The 26598-nt window shown below is 48.1% G+C and overlaps 2 protein-coding genes across 4 annotated transcripts in view; one reads left to right on the top strand and one right to left on the bottom strand.

Annotated features, from left to right (window-relative positions):
- TCTN1 (tectonic family member 1) overlaps positions 1-13748 on the top strand; it is a 33352-nt gene extending 19604 nt beyond the window's left edge. The window contains exons 8-15 of one of the 2 annotated variants that reach the window (XM_044244281.1): positions 3050-3184; positions 3962-4087; positions 4472-4557; positions 5103-5243; positions 6425-6587; positions 8560-8685; positions 9105-9249; positions 12822-13748. In XM_044244281.1, the coding sequence (XP_044100216.1) occupies positions 3050-3184; positions 3962-4087; positions 4472-4557; positions 5103-5243; positions 6425-6587; positions 8560-8685; positions 9105-9248 (921 nt within the window). In that variant the 3' untranslated portion in view covers position 9249; positions 12822-13748. Of the gene's footprint in view, positions 1-3049; positions 3185-3961; positions 4088-4471; positions 4558-5102; positions 5244-6424; positions 6588-8559; positions 8686-9104; positions 9250-10095; positions 10188-12821 lie in introns of those variants that run through there. The other variant, XM_044244280.1, reaches the window with a different exon arrangement.
- HVCN1 (hydrogen voltage gated channel 1) overlaps positions 10293-26598 on the bottom strand; it is a 34504-nt gene continuing 18198 nt past the window's right edge. For both annotated transcript variants that reach the window (XM_044244282.1, XM_044244283.1), the window contains exons 4-8: positions 20585-20863; positions 16069-16173; positions 12924-13155; positions 10887-10999; positions 10293-10561 (exon numbers count right to left, since the gene is read on the bottom strand). In XM_044244282.1, coding sequence (XP_044100217.1) covers positions 10496-10561; positions 10887-10999; positions 12924-13155; positions 16069-16173; positions 20585-20863 — 795 coding nt within the window. In that variant the 3' untranslated portion in view covers positions 10293-10495. The remainder of the gene's footprint in view (positions 10562-10886; positions 11000-12923; positions 13156-16068; positions 16174-20584; positions 20864-26598) is intronic.

The raw sequence follows: 26598 nt of genomic DNA, 5'->3' as shown, positions 1-26598 counted from the left end.
TCATGACGTATCTGTAGTGCTAAGGCGGGGCCTAGTATGTATTGAGCACCCAGTGGGTTGTGTGTTCATTGAGTGAATGCCTAGGAGATCGATTCAATTAAGCAGGGAAGATCTACTGTGAGGATGATGGGATGTTACGGGAAGGCACGTACTGTGTGCCATATTCTGTTCTAAGTCCTGCACATGTTTGAAGTCTGTTAGTTGTCTCAGTAAGCCCACGAGGCAGGTCCTGTTCTTGTCCCTCCTTGGCACAGGAGTTCGAGAGCAGGGGATTAGCTTGCTCAAGGCTGTGAGGAAGTGGCAGACCTAGAGCAGGAATCCCCAAAGAACTTATTCTCAACCGCGACCCTGGACGAGCTGTACTGTGTGCCAGGCCCCCAGTTACAAGCTTCACGCATATTCTTTCTTTGCACCCTGTAGCCATGCAGTCCAGAAGTGGCGGACGGGCCCTTATAACTCAGATCTGTGTGATACCAGAGCTCTAACGGACAAACATGTCAACTCATATCAGAGATTTGCTTGAAGTTCTTTTAAAAGGCAACTTCCAGGATTTGTTAGGTGATGAATATAAATATTGGATCCAGGCTTCTCGGGGTGCCTGGGTGGCTCAATGGGTTAAGTCTCTGCCTTCGGCTCAGGCCCTGATCTCAGGGTCCTGGGATCGAGCCCCGCATCGGGCTCTCTGCTCAGCTGGGAGCCTGCTTCCCCCTCCCTCTCTGCCTGCCTCTCTGCCTACTTGTGATCTCTGTCAAATAAATAAATAAAAATCTTTAAAATTAAAAAAAAAAAAAGATCCAGGCTTCTCATTAAATGCAGCCTGTTAGGATTGCCTGAAATAGTTAATATCTATTGAATCTATTGAATCTACCTATTGAATATCTATTAAACCATGACAGATGAAGTTATGGCTCTATAATTTCATCGTTAAGTATCTGTTATGGGGCGCCTGGGTGGCTCAGTGGGTTAAAGCCTCTGCCTTTGGCTCAGGTCATGATCCCAGGGTCCTGGGATGGAGCCCCACATCGGGCTCTCTGCTCAGCAGGGAGCCTGCTTCCCTTCTTCTCTCTCTCTCTGCCTGCTTGTGATCTCTGTCTGTCAAATAAATAAATAAATAATCTTAAAAAAAAAAAAAAGTATCCATTAGTCCTTTGCCACAGGGTAGTGTGGGAATGGGATACGGCCGAATAGGACATTTAGGAAACCAGAGTAGCCCTACCATTTTCATTCTGTGACCATTCCAGTGACTCTTGATAGACCAGGGCAGCTCTTGCCATCTACACTCATCCCTCCGTCTTTCCAAAGCTTGTCTAACTTGGACCCTTTGGTTTCTGCCAACCATGCCCACATACCACTGGAACGGCTCTGTCAGAGGCTGGTGTGGAAGGGTGTGCATTGTCTTGGAAGCCTGCATTATTTCGGAACCAGGGATCAGTAGGTTATAAAGATAAAGGACTCCAGGGTTGTCTTTCGAGGACATAAGCTGAAGAGCTCACAACCTCGTAGCAAGGGACTGCCTCCGTAGCTCTCACACTCGTCCGCACGGCTTGTTGCACAGGCGGTGTTGTGGGGATTGGTGTTGCCCTTCGGCCACCCTTGTCACATGACGGCTTGTCTTTGCCTCTGAACCATGTCACGTTCTTAGAGGTTTGACTTACAAGGACAGTCACAGGTCTTCTTGGTCATGGGAGAAGACAGCTAAGGACTATTTATTTATCTATAAAATGACAGCTTAAATACTTAGTGATTTTGAATTATAAACAGCCTGGTACACAATTGAGGGCACAGTTGAAAGCAATGTAAATGACTAGATACAAGGTAGATTCCTTCCCGAACAGTGGTTTCTAAGTGCTGCCATTTAGTGCGGGCGTCAGATTTGTCACACAGTATGAAGAGGCCCAACTCCTTAGAGGGCTGAGCCATATAAAGGATTGCTCGCTGCTTGTCACTCTGCTGCCAGTGGCCATACATGGAAGATGTCCTTTAATAGCATTGGGTTATTCAGGACTTCCTGATTCTGCTTGAAAGATTTGTCTCTGTTTTCTCTTCCCATGATCCCACCGCCAGTATGTACATGTAAGGGTGTGTGTAGAGATTGTGCATGAATTGGGTCAAGCCTGTGTATAGGGAGGGTGTGGGATTAGGGGCATGTGTCCTGGGACTGTGGAGCACGTGCACGTGTGTGTGTACAGAGCTACTGCGCGGACGGGTAGGCGCTGTGCTGTGGCGGGGAGCGCGTGCACGTGCTGGGCGGTGTGGCGGAGCTGTGAGTGTGTGTGAATGAGCTATAATTCACGTACCGTAAAACTCACCATTTTTAAGTGTACAATTCAGTGTTTTTTTGTGCATTCACAAGCTTGTGCAACCATCACCACCACCTACTTCCAGAACATTTTCATCACCTCAGAAAGAATGCCTGTGCTCATTAGCCGGCTCGCCTCATTCTTCTCCACTCCTCTCCCTCAGCCCCTGGGCAGCCACTAATCTACTTTCTGTCTCTACGAGTTTGCCTGTTCTAGACATTTCCTATAAATGGGCTCACGTAATATGTGACCTTTTGGGTCTGGCTTCTTTCACTTAGCATGTTTTCAAGATTCATCTATGTGGTGGAATGAATCAGCCCTTTATTCCATTTTATGGATGAATAATATTCTTTTATATGGATATACGATATTTTATTTTTCCATTTATCAGTTGATGGACGTTTGCATTGTTTTCGGTTTCTGGCTGTATGACTGCTGCTGAGAACATTTGTGTACAAGTTTTTGTGTGAACGTAGGTTTTCGAAGAGAACCACTTTTTAAGTTCGGGTAATTCTCTAGTAATTCTAGTAATTCCTAGAATTCTCTAGTAATTCCTATGTACGGGCATGCATGTGTAAACATCTGCGTTTTTGCGAGTGTACAGTTAGAGATTGCATGTTGTGCTGTTGCGTGTTTTTCCCTGCTTGGCAGTGTGTTCGCGGAGGTTTATCTTCAGGCTCTTGTCACTGTGACCCATTCATCTCCGCGGGGCAGTGTCCTCCCTGAGCCAGCTCTCCTTCACTTTGCAGATCCCTGTCACTGTTCAGTCCATCCTCGTGCAGTCTCTGAATAAAACACTGACCCGGCTGGAGGACATGGTCGGATTGAACCAGACTCTCGTTGAGGCTGGGGATGTTAAAATCTGCACTAACGTCGTTCTCGAGGTAGGTACCCGATTTGGCATGGAAAGCTGAGTCTGTCTGTGGCAGACTCAAGCCACATGGTCCTGAGGGGTCACTGGACGCCCTCCGCAGAAGGTTCTGGCTCATTCTGGGGTATTGGTTCTTGACTTCCCCTCCTGCTTGCCCGCCCGCTGTACCATTAGAGGATGCTTCTTTAGGTAAGAGCTCTGAAACAGTCACGTGTGGTTTTTCTCCACAAACCTAGGGACTTTCAAGAACATGTCAGAGTGTGTTTTCTTTCTTTCTTTTTTTTTTTTAAGATTTATTTCTTTGACAGATCACAAGTAGGCAGAGAGGCAGTTAGAGAGAGAGAGAGAGGGAAGCAGGCTCCCCGCTGAGCAGAGAACCCGATGCAGGACTCGATCCCAGGACCCCGAGATCATGACCTGAGCAGAAGGCAGAGGCCTAACCCACTGAGCCACCCAGGCGCCCCAGAATGTGTCCTTGTTGCTGTTGTTTTAACACATTTCCCCTGCAGAGATCAATCACGTTCTGTTCAAACCTGCTGATTGGGAATTCCTGTAACTAGGTAGAGAGCGGCTCACATGGCCCTGGCAGCGGGGGGGTGGGGGGTGGGGGGGTAGGGGAGGTGGGGGGTGCTGCGGCGTTACCTCCCGGAAGCTGAGGGGACCGGAGAGACAAGCTTCCACAAGTGGAAAAATGGGAAAGGACTTGCCCTTTCGATGTATCTTGAGTTCCCGATGCAGCTACCGAAATGCAGCGGGCACAGGTGTGTGTGGAGTTCCCTCTTGTTTTCAGGTGAAGTACAGCATCACGTACACAGACGCAGGGGAGGTAGCCCAGGCTGGCCTCGCTCTCCTTCTGGGGACGGTGAGCCGGGCAGTGGTCGCACTCGAGCAGAAGTTTGAAATTCATTTCATTCAGGTGAGTTTGATCAATGTTGTACATGTATTTAATTGCAAGTCAAAAAATCATAACTTATTAGTGAAAAAAAATCTGTTGAGAAGTCTTACCATCTTTCCACTTGTACTAAACAAAGGGCTTTATGTAGCATGTGTTTGTAACAAAATCAGGCAGAGTCCTTGTATCTTTTTCCTTTCCTGGAATAAGATTCTCTTCCACGGGAGCTCCTTCTTTTATAGAACGATGTACTCCTACACTCAGCAGATATATTTATAGGTCTGAGTAGGGGGAGAAATTCTTTTATTGGTTAGAAATCCCAGATTTGACTGTGAGAAGTGTTTTATTTTCACCCCATTTCCTTATTAAAATGAAAATTATGGGGGGCATTTCTCCATTGTCTTTCAGCAAAATACAAAGCCAGTTCCTCTCAGCGGAAACCCTGGTTATGTTGTGGGGCTCCCGTTAGCTGCCGGATTTCGGCCTCAGAAGGGATATCCTTTTTGGTTCTGTGGAGAAGGCTGATTTCCCGGTCTGTGTGTGTGTGGTGCTCTTCCCTTTGTTGCTGAGGGTCCTGGGGGCTGGAGGTTAGTTTTGGCCTGGACTCCTTGGAGGGGTTGCTCTAGGGGTGGTGGATCTGCTGCACAGCAGACAGGGCCATGTGGACACTGGTGGTTGGGGGTGGAACAGCATGACCCAGGGAAATGTGTTTTATAATGAAAATCTTAGGACAGAAAAGTTGACAGACTTTTAGATATATTTAATTACACACGCAAGCAGAAACTCTTAAATTTAGTCATTTGGAAAACTTGGAATGATTTTGGAGGAACAGTTTCTGAGGATTTTTCTTCTGCGAATCTACTCAAGGAAAATAGAACTATTTTTTGCTCTGCCCTGGGAAATAACTGTCAAGATCACAGAGGCCCAGAGAAGGGATATTTGGGTTTCAGTCATGTCTCATGTCACACACCTGTCACCATGGTTTGAGAATCAGACTGCTTTTTAGTCCTGGGTGATAGTCCCTTAACTTTCTGTGAATATCTGGGATTATTCAGACCATGAACAGATTCGGACAACTTACTATTCTTCGTAGCCTAGCCGAGCAAGACTGCTTCGCAGTGGAGGGGATCCGGGCCCCAGTATTATTTGGTTATGACATGCAGTCTGGCTGTAAACTAAGGTAAGAGAAGAGCTTGCTGCTTTTGGAACTTGACTGAGTTGATCAAATCTCCGTATCAGCTAGCGAGCACCTGTGAAAGCCGTGGTGTGAACTGTTAGCACTAGTGACTTTACTTGTGTTTTCTAATTGTAATTTTCACAACCATAAACCGTTTGTCGTGATCCAGAGGAAAACTGTTGCAGTCATTTTTCCGGTCACATGTGGCAGGGTACAAATCCCAAGGCTTTTGTAGGTTTTAAGTTTGTACAGCACTTGAGGTCACAGTAAAAATACTTTGCTTGAAAGTCCTTCCACTATTTCTGAATCTTAATATACGTATTGCAGCAAAGCCAAGGAGAAGAAGCCTGAATGTGACCTCTGTTTTTATCTTTTTCCTATCAAACATATATATAGTGTCAAATGTCAAACAGCCCTGCATGGCTTATAAAGACGCCAACTCCTACCCTCATTTCTTCCACTCTGCAGGCAATCACTTGCAGCTCCTATAGCTGGTTTTTTGGAAATTTACTGCCAAATCTGTCGATAACCTATATGTAATACTACTTCCTAACACTTTGGTTTTATGAATTGTTGAGTTCCCACTATGGAAGACCAGGATTTGTCTCTTTCCCCTTTCTTTCCCTGCCCTACCACACAGTCACTTACCATCCCTATGTCTCTCCCAGGATAATTAACATCATTGTTTTGTTAGACTGACAGACACCATTTACATTATTGGTTCTGATCCATTTAGAGCAGTATTTCTCAGAAGGTGTTCCTTGGATTACATTTCCAAAGAGTCAGTAGGGATATGTCTGTGGTCCAGTTAATGTGTTTGAGGAACACCAGATTGAAGTGAAAAACACAATTCCTTACTATAAGGACTTCTTGGAACCTTTAATATAAGAGCCTTTAATATAGTGTGCTCCAGGAGGGACATAAGAATGCAATATTTCCCAAACTTTTGGCCACAGAACTCTCCTTGTACAGAGCCTCTCAATGGAATGCAGTTTGGGAAACATTGCTTTGTTTCTCCCTGGCCAACCAGGATTTCTGAGTTAGAGATTTGGCTTCTGTCAAATAATCCATTTGGAGAGAGAGAATAAGGCAACTGGTGAGGGCATGCGTGTTGTTGAGGCCCGTGAGAACAGTTGGAATGAACAACAGCCCCATTCCACTGACCTCTTTTTCCTTCCCAAAAGACTGCCCAAAGCCATGACGTGCCAGTTCGCAGTGCGGAGAGTGAAGAGCCTCCTGCAGGGCCAAGGCTTCCCGGACTATGTGGCCCCTTTCGGAAATTCCCAGGCCCGGGATGTGCTGGACTGGGTACCGGTCCACTTCATCACCCAGGCATCCCACATGAAGGTAAAGGGGAAGTTGAAGGCCACCTGTGAGTTGTCCCCCCCCTGCTCCTGGCCCCCCCCCGGGTTGGGGGGGCGGGTAGAGGCAGCTGGGGGAGCCACCTGTTGAGGCAGCGGTGGCTCTGGACAGGAACCCAGGCTTTGTTATCAGATGGGCCTGGGTCTTGAAAACGGATTCTGCCCTTTGTTAGCTCTCTTGCCTTTGAGGCTCCGAGCTGTTTCTTCGTCTGTGAAATAGGGAGTGAGATCCATAGTATCAGCCTCACGTGGTTGTTGAGTTCCATGAGGGGACATCTGTGGGGCCTCGGGGTCGCTCCAAACATAGGGATTCACCACCGTCCTGACTGCTCCTGTGATCATTGGTGTGACATGAGGCATCGTCATGAGACAGATGAGTGTGAGGACTGTGTCGAGAAGTGAGACTCCTCCTGTGGGCATCGCTGTCCCAGCCATTGTTCCCTGGTCTATGAAGGCAGCCCACACGTGAGCACTTTCCATTCCAAAGTTCCCCGAAGAGTTTAATGGAAGTCGACATCCTACAAAGAGGTTCCTGATCACACGTGATTCCTCTGCCCACCTTTCTCTTTTGTCTCAGCCGTCAGAGTGTGGGTGGCTCGCTCTCGGGTTTATCCTTTAATCGCCCAGCTTTTGCTGGTGGCAGCTTCTCAGGCCTCTCATTATCTGCTTAGCATATTTATAGCCAGGGGACAATGGGGGTGAGCACTTGCTCTCCAGCTCTGATCCGGCCCTCCTGAGTCTCCAGCAGAGCCCGCTGATGACTCAGTCCCTGCTGTTCAGCTGCTCAGTCTTGGCTCAGTTCTGCGGCCTCAGTGAAGCAGGCGCCTGGCTTCTGGCTTCTGAGAGATGGGTGAAGACACTGTTGCTGCCCCTCAGTAGGGAAAACAGGTTGGGGGAGAGGCAGCGCGGACATGTGCACTGTTGGGGTCTGTGCTGGTGCAGGGAGCTCAGAGGCCTGGAGCGGGTTTTGCACCTACCTTGCAGGAAACTCAGGGGGCAGCGGCCCCGAACCTGTGCCAGGCCCGCGTCTGCTGGCTGCGTGTTGCCTCTTCTAATAACAGATCCTCACAGACTTTTCCAGCCTGCAACCTTCCTAAAAGGCAGTTCCCAGCTAAGGAGTTCCATCCGTGCCTTTTTGGCAGGAACCAAATTTAGCAGGCGTGCTAGCTTTTCATGCCCTGAAGAGGCATATTTTAAAAAGCTTGTTTTTGTGGGAAAATTTAAAACATACACAGAAGTAGAATATTACAGTAGAATTCCTTTCTACCTGTCATGCAGCTTCAGTGGTTATCACATTTGCCAACAAACATGATGTAAAGGCCCGGGACAAGGTTGGGAAGGCCCTGGCCCCCGTAGCCACTCTTCCTGGGGTAGAGGCCTCAGGCCCGCTCCCACATCTCCAACCTGCTCAGGTCACACGGAGAATTCAGAGTTCGGATCTTTTACAGTTCACGGACTCCACTGTGTGTCATCCCCCCCAACCCCGTGTAACAGCTTAATCGCCAAGTGATGAGGTTAAATAAAGGAAAGCATTTCTATTTCTTCTGGATAGCAATTGGGTTTAACTTCTATGACTAATGCCATCCTCTCCCTCCCCCCCACCCAATGCCAGCTTCTCTCCTCAGGAATCTCTTGAGCTGGATGAGATCAGGCTGTTAAGGCCCAGGGTTCTATGGTTTGGTGTTGGGAGCTCCACAACTTCCAAGTAATACCGGCTTCTTCCGAAACAGGAGAGGATGGAAACTGATGCTTTAGGTGTTAAAATATTTTTGGAGCACTGAGTACTTGAAAATATGTGCTCTCAGCTGTTTTTATCTGAACTTCGAGTCTCTTCACTCTCTTGTTCAGAACATTTTGTAATATGTGAAACATTTTATAATTAAAACTCTGAACTGCAGATTAAGTTTGACATGAGGTTGTGTAATGTTCAGATTGATTAATGGCATTTTGTTGTGTAGGACTCTTGCCAGCTCCCTGTGGCTTTGGTGATAGAAGTGAAGTGGACTAAATACGGGTCCTTACTAAACCCACAAGCTAAAGTAGTAAATGTGACTGCAAGTTTCCTCTCATCCTCCTTTCCTGAGGTAGGTCTAACTTGGGTTTCAAGGTCTGGGTAAAGATGTGAGTCCAGGCAAAACTCAAGTGTGATAATGAAATTTATTTCGTGAGAGAATTATTGAACTTTAATCTGAATTCTTAAAACAATTCAGCAATCATTTTATTAGAGAAAAAAATCCCACTGACAACAGTCGACACTAGCATTCTTGTTCAGATTTGATCTTTAAAGTTCTTCGAAAATGGAGTTGTGACTGACACTGGTGGGTTAGGACAACCTAGCGAAAAACTCTCTCACCCAGGTGAGCAGCCGAGGAGCCCTCCGCATGCCTCGGAGAGGCACCGACCGTGCTCGGGCCGAAGGGAATGCGGCCTGTCCCTGCTTTGTTATCCTGAGCACGTGAGCGCACGCCGGAAGGCAGGGCTTACAACACTCTTTTCATTACAGACCAACTCAGGAAGTGAGAGGACGGTTCTCATTTCCACTGCGGTTACTTTTGTGGACGCATCTGCACCTGCCGAGGCAGGCTTCAGAGCTCGGCCAACCATCAACGCCAAGCTGCCGTTTAATTTCTTCTTTCCGTTTGTCTGACGTAAGTTGCTAATCGCCTCTAGAATCGCGTGCTGTAGGGCCTGGACTCCTTGGAGACATCCCGGTGTTCTGCCTCTGACCCAAGGGGTTACCCTCCAACCACACTCTACCCCTCTGCCCTCACTCCCCTCCTTTTGGAAATTTTGTTCTCCTCGGTTGGACCTTAGAACGGGGCACTGTCTGGTCTTGGTGATTTCCGGTCCCGTCAGCACATAGGTCACGTGTGGAAACCAAACTGCACCTTTGGGACATGGTAAAGGGCACAGACCCGGAAGTAGAGCAGGTGTCGAGGGTTTGTCCAGCTTATGCGTCCTCTGCTTCAGCGTGAGTTATTTTTAAAATACTCATTGTTTGTAGTTCAGGTTTTTCTTTTCAGGTCCCACAGAAACAAGTACAAAAATGGCAAAATATTGTGTATAAAATCATGCAAGTAGAGGACTCGGCCTCATGAGGGGATCTTGCCCCCAGTGTCTTCATTCTGTGGAGTCTTGGGTCTAATTGTGGTTTCAGTGGCAGGCACCGGAGCTCTCCATGTGGTGGGCTGCACGGGATGCCACAGAGCAGTTCCAAGCGGTGGATGCTGGAAAGAATAGAGCAGGAGGGCCCAAGGGAAGGAGTTTCTTTTATATGTTAATTGTACAGTAATTGAGAAAAATGTTGTCAGGAGGTAGAACAAGGTAGAGCAGTTAGAAGATGCGAGGCTGTAGACGAGGGGGCTGGGTACCTGAGAACAGCTCTCTGGCGGAATCTGCACAGAGAGGAGCTGTTTAGAACAGCTTAAGACGGTAAGACTTTTCTAGAACGGGCTGGTAGCTAAGGTAGCTTCCTTTTCTCTTTTGTCTTTCAGAATGCTCATATGAGAGGACGCCTTGGTTCCTTATACATGCGAAATGTGAAAAAGTATATTTGATGAGATTAAATTTTATATACAGCTTTGTAGTTTTCCAGCTTTGTTGTTCATTTTCAAGCAACAGTCCAGAGTTCAACGTGGGAAGATTTAGTTTGTGGTACATTGTGATATGCAGTGAGAATGGGATGGGAAGCTCTTGGTCATGCCAAGACAGAGCAAGCCTTCCCACAGACTTTCCCTCCCAGCCCCCAAAACCGGAGCTGGGTAGGGGGAGGCAAAAGCATCAAACCAAACCTCTCCCCCGAAATGGCCCCGGGGGGCGGGCAGCTGTCTTTGTCTTCAGAGGTACACACCCGTCAGGCAGGGGTCTTCTCGTTGGGATGGAGCAGGCACACGTCTAGTTGACCTCAGGAAGGAGTCCGTTCTGTCTCAGTAGCTTGGTCAGTCTTTCAATTTCTCGTTCCTATCATTACAAAAGCAGATACATAACTCAGTTTCCCTGCCGCACCTCGCCAGTGGGCCCCAAGGACGCAAAACTGAATGAATGCTACGCTCCTGGTGGGGTCTGCCAGCGGACCTGCCACAGTCAGCTGGGGTCCGCTGGGGGACAGCAGTGACAAGAGGTCCTCAGGGAGGGGCACGTGGCACAGCTCTGGGGAAGGAGGCAATGCCTAATCTGAGAAGAGAAGGAAAACTGAGCCAAGGGCAGTGTCCGAGCAAGGACCTGGCAGGGAGAAGCACCGCGCTAAAGACAAACAGATGGCATTTTCCCAAAAGTGTCTTCTTACCTTTTCAGAGCAGCTGAATTCAAGGTGTTGGATCTTGGCGGCCAACTGTATATTTATCTGTTTTAACCTCAGCAGCTGCCGTTCTGAACGTGTCTTAACTGAGATAATTATTCCTGTAAAATAATTGAGGGTCTCAGTGATACAGGTTTGTGATTTAACCACTTGAAAAGAAACCTCCGTCTTCTTCTGAGTGTGTACAGTTGGGCAGAGTGGTGGCAGACAAAACGGTCCGTCGCTTAAAGGCATTAGAACCAGGAAGGTCAGATTTTTCATTTCTGAGCTCCTCACTAACCAGTAGGGAAATATTTCCCTCCAGCTCACACGGGCCAAGAAATCCTTTATTGGTCACTTGGCCAGATGAGTGTGAAACTCCCTCACACAGAGCTTGTTCACAACAGCGCTGCTGCTGAGCCGGGAGACTGCCACTTTTGGTTTTCTGCCTCCCACAGGCACAGCTGGTTGAGTTGAGCTGTCAGGTGAACAGCTAAGGCTTGGCCAACAGAGGGGACATCAGCCTTGTCACAGTGGGGACGTGGCCTCAAAAGAATGTATAGCAACTGGGGATGCTCCGTGCCTTCCAAGTGAGAGTGACCATGTCTGGACTTGGTGGGCGTGAGGCCCGGGAGCACCGGCCCCTTGTCGCTGGCATTCTTGGTTGTCTGAGTCCAACTGAAGCCTGTGTTGCTTTTTTAGACCTCTCATGTCCTGCCACAAAATGCGATGGCAGTGCCACAGGGGGTGTTAGGCAGTCCTATGGCCTGCCACCATCAGACCAAGGAAATGAACAAATCTCAGGGATTTGGTTTATCTGCAAAAGCAAATCTCACCATGGTGTGATACAAGAGTAAAGGGTAGTAACTGTGTTCATGAGTCGTTCACCGTCATGGTTTATCTACCTCCGTGATACATAACCTTTGCACAGAGCGTTTTTCTATTAAATGAATAATCAATTAGCATAAGCATATTCAATAGTAAGTGAAAAACTTCCTTTATTTCCCTTGACAGAGCCTAAATGAATATTCTTAATGGGCTTTCATGAGTAGATCCACACTGGCTCCTAAAGCCAGGGGGAGCCCCTCACCCAGTCCTGCGTCGAAGATGTGACACTCCTGCCAGCAGGCGAGGCTGGGACACGACCCACTGCGCTGCCCGGTGAAGGAGTGCCGTGTCAAAGGACAGGCCTGCCTCACTCGCTCCCTGGCGATGACTGAGCCTGTCGTGCTGGGCCCTTGTCTAGGGATTCCCAAGCCAGCTGGACACCCAAATCACCGGGTAGTGCTTCAAAAATAGCCTGTGAACGGTCTATACCAGACTTCCAGAAGCACTGGAGGTGACTCTCATGGGGTGGGTTCACAGCATTTGGGCACCTCTGACTAGGGTTCGTTCCCCAAGAGCTGAGTTAATAGCAGAAACATGGCTTCTCAGAGACGGAGCCTCCCCACGCCACGAGGGTGTGTGTGAGGAACAGGACCTCCACCATTTCCCCAAGAGTGTTCCCTACAGCCAAAGTCTACGACGGGTTAACAGGTGTTACTTCCCCGGAAGTGTCTACTTGGTCAATTTGGGGAACTCGGCATTCTCAGTCTTCCTCATGCCCACAAGTGCTCTGACTTCCTTGAAGGGGCAGAATCTAGTGTCCAGCATTTCTCAGCTTACTTCACCCCTTCTGGATGGTGCCCTTCTGAGGGGGATGGGATTCGGTAGAACATTCTTCAGGAAACACCAAATTAAAAACAAAGGTGTTCTCAGAATCAAGCTGGAGGAACTTAATCAAAGCTTAGTCTGACCCTTTCTACAAATATCTTCTAATAATCATGGAAACGAGGCCTAATGGAGAAAAGTGGTTCCTCTTAAAGGATCTGTAACTTGGTATGAATTTGTAGCCACAGAGGCAGTGGTGGGACACCGAATCAGACCACTTCATTTTTTCTCTAGAAAACACTAGCCAGGAAGAGGAGGAACCATGACCTCTGGGTCCAGTCCCAGGCTCCGCCCAGCCAGCTGTCCCTCTGTGGCCTGGGAGGACAGGGGACATACCGTTGATGATCCGGGCCACCCGCCACAGCCGGAGCAGAATCAGCAGGCCAAGAGCCTCAAACTGGTGCTTCTGGAACAGGAGGATAAAGTCGAGGATGAAGGAAACCACCACCACAAAGGCATCCAGGATTTCAAACTTGTGGTGAAAGAACTCCATGCGGAAGACAAATAATTTAAAAAAAATCTCCATCATAAAGAAGGTCAGGATGGCAAAGCTCATGTAGTGGAAGACCTGGAGAAGACAGAAGAGGCACAGTGAGAACGATCCAGGGCTGCCCAAAGGCCGGGGCAGGGCACACACACGTGCTGGGCTGCAGAGCACCTGCCTGGGCACCACAGAGCGAATGCACTTGACCCATCCCAAACTCCCGAGGGGCTGTTCTCTGACTGGGGCCACGGCTGGGACACCACAGACAAGGGCAGTTGAGCCATGGCAGGCTTGAAAACCACCATGCCCTTCGGCCCAGTAATTCCAAATGCTCGTATTTCATCCCATAGCTCTCCTCACACGGGCACAAAGGCATGTTGTAGGGATCTTTGCTGTAGCATCATTTGCAGACATAAGATTTTCTACCTTGTTCATAGAATAGAAATTCTATTGGAGGGCACTTGTCAAATCCCTTACAGTTCCCTCCATATGGAACGCAATGCAATTGTTAAAGACCAAGGCTGACTCCTAGGTATTGACTAAAAATGATTACTTAGGTAGATGGCAATTGAGGAGGGTTCCTGGATCTTGATTTAGAAATACTAGCTCTTGGGGCACCGGGGTGGCTCAGTGGGTTAAGCCTCTGCCTTCGGCTCAGGTCATGGTCTCAGGGTCCTAGGATCGAGCCCCACATCGCGCTCTCTGCTTGGCAGGGAGCCTGCTTCCCCCCTCTCTCTCTGCCTGCCTCTCTGCCTACTTGTGTTCTCTCTCTGTCAAATAAATAAAATCTTTATAAAAAAAGAAATACTAGCTCTCAGTAAAGTAACCATTTCTATTCTAGGACAGGGAAAGTACAAAGGCAGCTGGGACATTATTTGGGGCCAGAAAGCAAGGAAATGCTCAAAGACTACGTAGTCATCTTAAAAGGATAGAGCAGTCAGTCTGAAGAGACAGTGACAAAATTCAGTAGGACAATTTGGACCCTGAACAGAATGACTATGATTGTAATACAATGAATTAAAAAAAAATTCATGAGTCCTTGGTAATACATACACATACGGGAAAAAAGGAAAGCTCTTCTATATATGTATAAAACCAACAAAGCCACCCACCTACCAGATGTAGAATGAATGCCAGAAATCTCAGTTCGCATCCTCCAGCGTACTCACTGACGGGCAGTGACCGTCCGGTGGATGCGAACTGGGGAAGAGGATCTTTGCACGGCAAATTCTAACTGCAAAGGGAAAGTGGCCCTGGACAGTGGAAGAGCTCACACTTTCTGCCTTTGGTGATGCCAGCGAGTACCCCTGTAGTGACATGCCATGCTGTAAAGGAAACAGCCCAGTAGCTGAATGCTCTTGCTCATGGAGCCTCTGGACCTCTAACCTCTGGTGCACGGGGATTAAGGGAACAAGTTGAAGGACCTCTGGGGAAACAGACAAATCCAGAACGTGGGACACACCACGAGATGACTGGCTGGACTCGGGGCGGGAAAGAAGGCGGGAGAGTGATGCAAGGTCAGTCGGTTAAGCATCTGCCTTCGGCTCAGGCCCATGATCCCAGGCTCCTGGGGATCGAGTCCCACATCAGGCTCCTTGCTCAGCAGGGAGCCCACCTCTCCCTCTGCGGGCTGCTCCCCCTGTTTGTGCTCTCTCTCTCTCTGACAAATAAATAAAACTGTAAAAGAAAAAAAAGGTAGGAGGACTCTTCTAAATTAAAAGAGCCTGAGGAGATATAAGCAAGTATCGTATCAGAAGTCTGGATTCTAGTTTGAAAAAAAATATATATATATTATAATATATTTTTGGGACAAATGAGGAAATTTGAATATAAGCTGCTCATTATGGAATTATTAATAATTTTTTAGGGGTGATAATTTTTTAGGGGCGATTATGGTTCTGTAGGAGAAAGACCTTATTCTTAGGCATATTGAAGTATTTGTGTCCTGATGTCTAACTTACCTTCAAATGGTCGAAAATACATGGGTGTGTTTATGGATATATAGAGAGATAAAGCAAATGTAGCAAAAAGTGTATTTGTCATTTTTCATAATAAAAAGTTGAAAACGGCACAAGACAGCCACCTGAGTGGCTCAGCTGGTTAAGCGTCTGCCTTTGGCTCATGATCCTGGGCAGTGTGGGAGTTGGGGTTGGGGGGGAAGAAAATCCCTGCTCAGCAGGGAGCCTGCTTCTCCCTCTGCCCCTCCCCTCTGCTTGTGCTCTCTCTCTCAAAAAAAAAAAAAAACTTTAAAGACAGTACAACAGGTATGTCACTGATCATGTTAAAAGTAGAAGGAAAGGAAAACTATTCACCCATCTATGGAAGGCCTTAGGCTGGCCACAGAGGAAGAGCCAGCAGCTGCCTTGGGAAGGCTGCACAAATGTCTGGGATGGGCTCAGGCAGCAGCTGTGAATTGGGGAATAAACAGCGGGCAGATCTCCAGCATAGGGACCACGTCAGAATGTTGACAGGCCGAGAAATAGCTCATCTGCCACTAAAGATGGGACAGTATCCCTTTCCTGGTCAGACCCTCCCTCTAGAAGCAGTGATGACGCCTCAGCTCAGCGGTCTAACCCCACCCGAGATTCGAGCCATCGAGTGAAATGAGGTTTCCTGCTTATAGTAAATGCTTGTCTATAAGAAAGAAGACATTTTCTATGCTCTTTGGTTAGAAGCACCCAATCAACTCTGTTAAGGACTTGGTACTCCCAGAAGGGTGCTCCCAGCCCCCCTCTGCCCACCTCCGGAAAGACAGAAGTGAATGGTATTTTTTTTTTAAATTTTATTTATTTATTTGACAGAGAGAGATCGCAAGTAGGCAGAGAGGCAGGCAGAAAGAGAGGAAGGGAGGCAGGCTCCCTGCTGAGCAGAGAGCCTGATGCGGGGCTTGATCCCAGGATCCTGTGACCATGACCTGAGCCAAAGGCAGAGGCTTAACCCACTGGGCCACCCAGGCGCCCATAAGTGAATGGTATTAACGGGCCGCTGGCCCCCTACCTTGGCTGCGTAGTCATTCTTGTCAAGCTCAATGATCTTCAGGTCCAGAATGAGCTCAGCAAGGACCAGGAGGGCATCCAGAATGACCAGGCAGATGATGATAACCTGTAGACCAAGGGAAGGAGCGAGAAACCATGAGACCTAAAAAAGGACCTTCCTTCCACCTTTAAGGGCTGGACACATCTAGGGAAAACCACTGGGTGAAGATGCCAGGGATGGGAAGCCGCTGCCCACAGCTGCGCACCTTCCCGGCCCTGGGCCCCGGGGGCACTGCCTGTCCTCCCAGATCTGCTCTGCCTCGCACACTGAGTGACAGTCACCACTGGCCCTCCGTATTCATTCATTGTTTCTCAGCATCTCTCAAGCCAAACTGCTAATTCCTAGATGGCAAAAAAAATTTTTTTAAGTTTTAATTTTCCTATTTCTGGAGGTTTTCTTGCCAGGGTACACCCAGAACAGATGCTCAATAGATAATTAAAAAGATCTGCCTCAGAGATCTGAGTCATGGAAGTACCTCCAGGGACTGCTGTCCTTGAGGCAGTTGGATTAAGCGACATCCACCGTCCACGTAACAGGCTGGTGGTGGGGGGGTGATGGGCAGATGGTGGGGACAGGGTGCCAGGAGTGTGCGCGCTCACCCACAGTGGGGAACCCAGCGCGACAGAGGTGGTGAAGACACTGCTGGGGGCCCTAATGGCAGGGTGGTGGAAACGGCAATGGGAGGAACCCCAACAGACAGTGTGTGACCCCTCTCTTCTCTTGGGAATTCTGGGACCCCCCCCCCCCGCCCACTGCCTCCCTCGGGACCCTCCTTCCTCCATCCGACACGCTCAGGTGGATTCAATGGGATCATCTGCCATTTTCTCGCCAGTGCCGGCAGCTTCAGGTGAACCGAACAGGCCTTGGCAAAAATGGACTAGTAAACCTCCTTCAGCCCCTAGCTAATCACTTCAGTAATTAAAGCGTTCAAGCACGTGGTTTACTGGGAAAACGGCACGGCAAAGTGATGACGTTTTCACACATATCCAAATTCAGTAGCTCAATAAAGATTCAAGCCTCCGGCGGGTGGTTTTTCCCTTTTCTTTCTTCCTTCATCCTTGGTTTTATTTTAGAGCTAACAGGACATGAGAGCTCATCTGGTCTAAAACCAAGGGACAAAAAGCAAGGCATCAAAAACGGAGTGAATTTTTAGCCATAAAAAGGAAGGAGCCCCGGGGTGCCTGGGTGGCTCAGTGGGTTAAGCCTCTGCCTTCGGCTCAGGTCATGATCTCAGGGTCCTGGGATCGAGCCCCGCATCGGGGGCTCAGCAGGGAGCCTGCTTCCCCCCCCTGCCCCCGGCCTGCCTCTCTGCCTACTTGTGATCTCTCTCTGTCAAATAAATAAAATCTTTACAAAAAAAAAAAAAAGGAGCCCCTGCCACATACCACGGTGGGAGTGTGCAGCAAAGCCCGAGGCCGAGAGCAGCAGCCAGACCCAAAGCAGGCGAGTCTGTACCCGCAGCAGATCAGCGGTGTCTGGGCTCTACTGTATGATGGGTACCAGATCTCCTTTTGGGATGACGGAAACATGATGGAAAAGAGACAGTGGTGCTGGCTGCACGGCATGTGGAAGTGCCACATAAATGCCACTGAATTACTGACTACGATGACCAACTTTATGTGAGCTCCTCAGTTAAGAAGAGCCAGACAGACTGACCCAAGGCCACAAAACTACAATGCCTGGGTCCCGGTCCTGGCCTCTGTCAACTAATCCCCAGACCCTGAATGGGCCACTTCACAAGGCAGTGCTGTCTCAGAGGGGAATCACGTCACAAAGAGAAACGCCGAGAATTCAGAGAAGCTGGTTAGTTCCGCATCCAGAAGGGGCGAAGGGGGCCGGGCCCAGCAGGAGCAGGCAGTGGTGAGGCGCCCGCTGGCCCTGGGTCCGCTCCTGTTAGCCTCCCCCGACCCTGGCCCACCTCTCAAGGCCAATGAGCCTCCCATGGAAATGCTAAGTTTCAACGTCCTCTTGGAGAAAATGGGGCTGACCACCTTTTCCTCCCTCGAATGACAGCAGGAGCATGACCTAAGGTAACGTGTGACGGGTGCTTAGTACAGGGCCCCGCAGTAGTGAGCAGGTAATGAAGTGAAGCTCCTTGACCTTCACGACTGCCCGCCCCTGGCTCAGCTACACTGTCCACCCACGGATTCCACAGAGGCCCAACACGTCCCGTGTTCCCTCCTGTGCTTGAACCATCCTGTGTGAGAAGTGACGGCAATTAACTGTACACCAGGCCACCTAGGCTGCTTCGAACCATGGGAACAGATAGAGAGAATGTATCCCAGAAAGGGATTCCAGAATCCTCTCATGTGCTGATTCTACTGGCTGAGATCAAAGCCCTGAACTGGTGTCCCCACTCCATGCTGGTCTGCCTGAGCCCCTCCACAAATCCAGTCATGTCACTCCCTCCACCCACACACTGACTTTCCATGGCCGCCCAGTGCCCACAGAAGACCTTCTAGCACCTCCTGTCTTACCAAGTTCTCCCTCTACTCGCTACTCGTAAGCCATATGGACCCTTCTCGATTCTAGGAGTGCGGCAGATCCTTTCCTATCTTGGACCCTTTGCAAACACGGTCTCTCTGCCTGGAAATTTCCTCCCTTCACCATTCACAGGGCTACCCCTGGCCAACCTTCAGGTGTCAGATGAAATGTCGCCTCCTCCACCACATGTCCTGACACCCAGTCCTAGGTCTTGTGTTCCTCTCAGGATCTCTCAGAGCCCCCTTCTGTCTCCCTACAGAGGGCTGCTCTTCACTTGCAACCAGCATCAGTCCGGGTGATGGTTCCTGGAGTGCCTGCCTCTCCACAGACCATCAGTCCTCTGAGAGTAAGGACAGGGGCGTACCCCGTGCTTGCTGCTCTGTGCTCCACCGCCTCCCCCCTGCAAAAGTGTTCAAGAAGGAACTGTCCAATGAATGACTAAGCATCTCTGCTTATTTTTCAACGGTTAGGCTGCTGCTTCTCCAGTAGGACTGTCCTTAGAGGTCCTGGCTCAGCGGGCAGCCCTGTGGCCCAGTCAGGAGCCGAAGGACCTCCAAGAGCAGGGAGACCCAGGCTTCCCCTTGCAGCTGGAAGGAAACTGGCTCCTTCTGCTTCTGAAATTGAGGGTTTGGGATTTCAACCCCAACAATTTAATATCATGTTTCCTCTCCTGTCACAGCCACAGAGGAACGCACTGAGCTGTGAGGCGTGCTGGGGAGTTTGGCCTGTTTCATTTTTCTAAGCTATGCGAAAGCGAGAAAAAGACCAAAATTTAAAAAAAAAATTTTTTTTTTTCTATTCTACCCTGGAACAAAGGCAGCCATGGGAGAGGCAAGGGCTGTTTCTGTTTCCAGAGGGGAAGTCAGCTGTGGGGAGGGACTAGTTTATTTCGGTTTAGGACACCTGCCACAGGGTCCCCAGAATGGCTCCATTACGGGACCTGGGCTGACAAGGGACCACGTGCTTCCCTAGTGTCCTGGGCCTCCTGTCTTCTGGGGCCCTCAGAACAGGCTTCCAGACACCTGCCTGCCCACTTCAGGGCTGGGGGCTGAGACAGGACCCACCAGCCTTGGCCTGCGTTTGTCCTTCAAAGTCAGAAGATGCTGACAGACACTGAACCCTTTGCTGTACTTTGAAGTCCGTGTGTCCCTCTCGTGTTCTCCCCTCAGCGCACCTGGAGGTCAGCGGTGGGCTACACCAGGCAGATCACTCCACAAAATAGGAGACCGAAGCCCCCAGGGTGATAAGTCTAGGAGGCGCAGGACCCTCTTGGCTTTGTTCAACTCAGGGCAGACACTCGGTATTGGCCGAATGAATGCAAGAACGTTTTCTCTGCCTCCAATGTCTACCTTTTCATTGACTTTTTGTGTAGGTAGTAAAACCTGCATAACCTAAAGCTACCATGACAAAATGTGAACCATTCTGAAGTTGGCATATGGTTCAAGGGCACCAAGCACTCTCATAAGGTGTGCAAGCATCACCACTACCGTTCTGGAACGTCTCGATGACCCCACGCAGAAACCTGTATCCATTAAGCAGGCCCTTGCCCTTCTGCCCTCCCTCTGACCGGGAACCCCCAGTCTGCCGTCTGTCTCTGTGGGTTTGCCTGTGGTGGACATTTCGCATCAACGAACTCAGACTATAACAGGTGGTCCTGCGTGTCTGGCTTCTCTGAGTGTCCCCTTGTCAACGCTCATCCCCTCACGGCAGATATCACTGCCTCCTTCCTCCTCACGTCCAAGTATGGACAGCCTACATTTTGTTCCTTCACTTGCCAGGGGACAGAGCTTGCACCGACTCTGAACCATGACTTTACCCCTGATGGCACGGGGTCTGCCCAGCGCTGGACGGGGCGCCTGACCCAGGGTTAGGGCTCAGGAGACCGACGTCACATGAACAGGGCGTTGGCAGAGACGGGCCCCCACCCCGGCCTCGTGACTCTTGGCTGGCGGCTCTGCCCCACCCCAGGCATCCTGGGCCTCTGCCCGCCTACCTGAAACCTGTGCGAGCTGAAGAGCTTCCTCAACGTGGTCCTGAAGTCAAGGGGGGGCCGGGGCGCGGGGTGGGGGGCCGCCGCTGGGTCGGGGGCTCTGCCCTCCTCCCCGGAGGCGGTTGCCTGTGGCGTCTGCTCCTCGTCCTCCTCGTCCTCCTCATTCTCCCACTTCTTGTAGTTGATGTTCCAGGCGTGGTAGTCGTCCCCGACAACGGTGAAGTGCTTCAAGAACTTGCTCATCCTCCGGGCCGGGGCCACCCTGGCCCTGTGGGAGCTGGCCTGCGGGAAGGGGAAACAGAGGCAGCGCTGAGGCGGGGAGGACTCTGAGCCCGTCCACACCACTCGGACCTCACGCTGCTCTGGCGGGAAGCAGGGCCCAGGCTGGGCCAGGCCGTGGAGGGGAAGAGAGCCCTGTGGCCCTCGGAGCACCAGGCTAGTGGGGACCGTGAGGTCACGGTGGTTTCTCGTGCTTTTATTTTTGGAATCCAGAGTCCCGGTGCCGGTGAGGCAACAGGAAACCCCAGAACCCATCAGGCCTGTCACTATGGTCTGGTTGGCAATAACCAATGAAATCGGTACCACAGCCCGGTCACAAAATACCCACCACGTGTAAATACCGGAAGAGCGGCCCCATGGTTCAGAGACATCACAACCTGAAAAACCGGAGGTGAGAGTTGGCGGAGCAGGGGTGTGGAAAGCCAAAAGTAAAAGTACCCAGAGTTTCACAGAAAAGGGAGGGCCGCCCCCTTCATGCCGCAGATCAGTTCTTGAAATGTGAGCGGCAAATACATTTTCCTAAGTGCGACCAGTGCTGTTCGAAATGCGTGATGGACAGAGGTTTAAAGACAAGTGCCTTCAAAGCAGAAAGCAAATAATCTTCCCTTTGCCCAACGGACCCTACCGGATATCAAATTTCCTATCAAGTTCAATAATGAAAACTTTGGGGTAAGGGTCCAAGAATGGGGACTATGATCAGCGGAACAAGAAAAAAGAGCCCAATCAGACCCATGCCCCAGTAGGGCACTGGGTGTGATGGAGATGGCGTACAGATCAGTGGGAAAAGGCTGGAGAGGCCAGGACACCTGACCTTCATGATAGGAAACAAAAAAACAAAAAACACGAAAGAGCCCTACCTCACACCCAACACAGAATAAATTTCAGATGCATTAACTGCAACATATATAAATTTTTTTATAAATTAAAAAAAATTTAGAAGTCTTAGAAATAAATAAAAGCAAGTACCATCTTGACCTTCAAATAGGGAAAGGTTGCTTAAATAAGACACACAACAAATGGACAGACTTCATTCATCAAAACTAAAAGCTTTTATATTTCTCTCTTTTTTTTCTCCCTTTCTCTCACATACACACACACAAATACCATACACAACCCTAGAAAGACACACCATGGACTGGGTAGGACACACACATATTTGCAATGTACTTAATAGGCATTGTTTAGTTCTGTGTCCAGAATATATAAAGAAATCATACAAATTTTAAAAAAAAAGACAACTCCTTTAAAAACTAGGCAACTGTATTGATAGGTCACCTACAAGGAAACCCAAATGGCAGAGACACAACCTCACTAGGACTCAGGAAAATGTGAATGGTAAGAATTCTAAAGTCTACAATAGCAAATACTGGCAAATATGTGACACAATGGGGGCTCTTGAACACTGAACATAGGAACTGACACTGGCACCACCATTTTGGGAAACAATCTGGCACTGCTTTGTCAAGTCGAAGCTGTGCATCTCTCTCTTCATAATCGAGTGATTCCATCCCTAGAAAGGCTCCAGAGAGAACACCCCCACATGTGCTCGAATCAGTGGTTTGTTCAAGAATGATCACTGCAAATGTTCACCTAAATGGTGGGAGATGGAGGAAGGAGGGACGGCTACAGAGCCACTAAAATGAATGAACTGCATTACTCAATGTCACTGATGCCATCCACAGCTACCCACTTAGCAGCACTGAACACGGCAGGTCACTCCTGCCTTTGCTGGCTTCTAGGATCCCTTACTCTCCTGGTTTTCCTCCCACCCCGACGGTTACTTCTTACCAGTCTCTTTTGCGGGATTCCCTAAGAGGAAGACCTTACATTTAAGTATCAACATACCAAGGGCTCAGGTGTCTCTTTTCCATACTCAGTTCCGGTAGCTTCCCATTCAGAAGCACAGCTTTAAAAGCCATCTGTACGTGGATTCTGCAGAAACACTAGCTCCAATCCCAGTCTCAACTAAGGACATCCACCCTTCGTTATCTAGAAGTTATTTTATACCTAGCATGCATGTTCAAAGCAGAATTATTCATTTGACACCCAAAACATCCCCATCTCAGTTTAGGGCATTTCATTTGTCTAGTTCCTTAGGCCAATAACTTGGGCATCATTTTTTAAATGTCTTTCTCTTCATTCAGTACTGACCTAGCAGGGGTGCCTGGGTGGCTCAGTAGGTTAAAGCCTCTGCCTTCGGCTCAGGTTGTGATCCTGGGGTCCTGGGATCGAGCCCCGCATCAGGCTCTCTGCTCAGCGAGAAGCCTGCTTCCTCCTCTCTCTCTGCCTGCTTCTTTGCCTACTTGTGATCTCTGTCCATCAAATAAATAAATAAAATCTTTAAAAAAAAAAGTCTGATCTAGCAGTAAATTTCGCTGGCCCTGCCTGTTAACTCCTTTCCAAGTAAGACCACTTCTCCCCATTATTTCCTGCTGTCTCTTGCCTGAATTACTACAGCAGACTCCCACCTCCTCCCAATATCCATTTTCCATCCAGAAATTGAAAGAACTTTCTCAAATAGAAATGAGATCATGTCATGCCCTTCCTTAAAACTTTCACATGTGTGTTGTGTTTTTTTTTTCTTTCCCCAGCATACTCAGGCCTTCCTCCCAGAAATGTTTCCCCTCCCCAGACAACTGCACGGTTCACACCTTCACTTGGGTCAGGCTTGTGCTCAAATATCACCTCTGCTGAAACCTGGTCTGGTCGCGCTCCCCCAGCCACACTGTATCCACTTACCCTGCTTTACTTTTTTTGTTGTTGTTTTTAAGATTTTATTTTTAAGTAATCTCTACATCCAACATGGGGCTCGAACTCACAACCCTGAGATCAAGAGTCTCATGCTCTGACTAAGCCAGCCAGGCACCCCTCATTTTTCTTTATCACATTTATTGGTGACATTACATATGAACTTATTTATCTGTTTATTATCTGCCTACACCGCCCCCTCCAAGACTCTAAGGTCCATGAGAGAACTTTTTCCATCTCGGGCTAATGGCCTATCCAGTGTCTGGCACTTAAAACACACTCAAAAACACCCAAATATTTAAGTGACTAAATGAATACATTAATGTGCATACGTCTTTACAAATATATTGAGGGGCACCTGGCTTGCTCAGTGAGTGAGTGTCCGACTCTTGGTTTCAGGTCAGGTCATGATCTCATGGGTCATGAGATCGAGCCTCGTGTCTGGCTTTTCACTTAGCAGGGAGTCTATTTAAAGATTCTATCTCTCTGCCCCCTCCTGCACATGGGCACACATGTTCTCTCTCTCTCGTTCTCTCTCAAATAAATAAATCTTTTTCTTTATTGCACTTATTAGTGATATTATATAAGAAAATATATTTGAAAAATGTTTTTTAAAATATATATTATATAATATTATTAGACTATTAGACTATATATTAGAAAAATACTTTTCTAATATTTCTAAATTAGAAAAATTAAAAATATGTTGCGTTTAGGGGCACCTGGGTGGCTCAGTTAGTTAAGTGTCTGACTTGATTTTGGCTCAGGTTGTGATCTTAGGGTTGTGAGGCTGAGCCCCATCTCGGTGTCTGTGCTAGGTGTGGGGCCTGCTTAATATTCTCTCTCTCTTCCTCTCCTTCTGCCTCTGCCCATCATCCCCCCCAAAAACATGTATGTTGAATTGAAAAGGAAGATATAGAAGAATATGAACATAATACCACTTAGGTAAAAATTTAAAAATACATTCAAAGTATTACTATATGCTGTTTTGGGGATGTATAAAATGGAATTGTAAACATACAAAAGAAGGGGATTTCTGCTTCCAGTCATAACAGAGTAACTGGTAGCAGATTAAGGCTCTTGCCATAAAAAAAACTATAGAACTGGATACAATGAATGAAATTTAAAGTGGTCTCTGAGAAAAGAGAAACAGACAAGGTGAACCCCCACACTTACCCTGGCTTTCTGCCTAAAGGTACTTTCTAGACTATGGCAGCAAGACTATTGAGCCTTCCTCCCTCAAGAAGGTGCATGGCAAAGCACCTGAGACTAGGAAGCTCTACAGAGAAGGAAATCCCAAAAAATCCAACTTTGGCTGAATTCTAAACAGCTGAGAAACTGCCAGAGAGATGACACAAGGCTGGGTTGGGAGATGTGTGAGTTCCAAACATCCAGAGTAGAGATATCTTGTTGAACACCCTGAGAATTTAGTCGAAATTCCAGAAAGGTCATGCCTTATTAGTATGCATAATCTAGACCTATAGTAAGAATTACCTTAGACCTGTCCAAAATATACTTAAAAAGAAGCCTGGAAAAGATAAAGTAGATCCCCAGGTAAACTGACTTCCTGTTGGAACAAAATTCAAATTCTACTAGGGAGGACAACAAAATATACTCAACAATGTAGCATTTATAAATGTATAGCATACAATAAAAAATCACTAGACAGGGGCATGTGGGTGGCTCAGTTGTTGAGCGTCTGCCTTTGACTCAGGCCATGATCCCAGGGTCTGAAATCAAGCCCCACATCAGGCTCCCTGCTCCACAGGAAGCCTGTTCTCCCTCTTCCACTCCCCTTGCTTTGTGTTCTCTCTCTTGCTGTGTCTCTGTCAAAAAAATAAAATCTTAATTACTAGACAAGTGAGGCAGAAAACCATAGCCCACAATGAGAAGAAACACTAGCTTACCAAAATGGACGGATAATAGAATCGGCCAACAAAGACTTGTAAATAGCTATTATAAATATGTTCAAGGATTTCAAAGAAAATATGAGCTTAATGAAGGAACATATAGAGAATCTAAAAAGAGAAATGGAAACTGTAAAAAAAAAAAAATCTGAAAGGGCTCAAAGCTGATTAGATACTGTAGAAGAAAAGATCAGTGAACTTAATGACAGAACAACAGAAAATATCAAGTGGAAACATGGTGAGAAAAAAAGGTAGGGGAACAAAACCCAGAGCCTTAGGGATAATATCAAGTGGTCTAATATACATATACCCAGGGTATCAAAAGATGAGAGAGACTGGGGCAGAAAAATTTTGGAGAAATAATGGGCTGAAAACATTTTGAAATCTGATGGAAAAATATAAATATGTAGATCCAAGAAGCTCAATGAACACCAGGGAGGACAAACATAAAAACGAATGGACTGAAAGGGGACACCAAATACAAGATGGTGTTTGTCCTTAGGGAGGGGCAAGGGCTCAAAACCAAAGGAGTCAAAAAGTACTTAAATGCTAGGGCACCCTGGTGGCTCAGTCATTGGGCATCTGCCTTCAGCTCAGGTCATGATCCCAGGGTCCTGGGACTGAGCCCCATGCTGGGCTCCCTGCTCAGTGGGGAGTCTGTTTCTCCCTCTCTCGCTCCCCCTGTTTGAGCTCCCTCTCACTGTGTCTCTCTGTGCCAAATAAATTAATAAAATCTTAAAAAAAAAAAAAGAAGTACTTGAATGCTATTGACAAACATCTTTTTAAATCACACAAAGATTTGAGGAAAATACAACAAAATGTTAATAGTTGTCAATTTAGGGTGGTGATTATATAAGTACTTCATAATATCTGTATTTGTTTTTTCTAAAAGATTGTATTTATTTATTTGAGAAAGAGAGAGCACGAGAAGGGAAGGTTCAAAGGGAGGGAGAGGAGAGGGAGAAGCAGACTCCCGCTGAGCCATGAGCCAGACTCGGGGCTCAACCCAGGCAGGGATCATGACCTGAGTCAACGGCAGATGTTCAACTGACTGAACCACCCAGGTGCCCAGTATTTGTATTC

The sequence above is a fragment of the Neovison vison genome, chromosome 3 (genome assembly GCF_020171115.1).
Source record: "Neovison vison isolate M4711 chromosome 3, ASM_NN_V1, whole genome shotgun sequence".
NCBI lineage: Eukaryota > Metazoa > Chordata > Mammalia > Carnivora > Mustelidae > Neogale > Neogale vison.
Note: the sequence above shows the minus strand (reverse complement) of the source record. Positions and strands in the feature narration are given on the sequence as shown.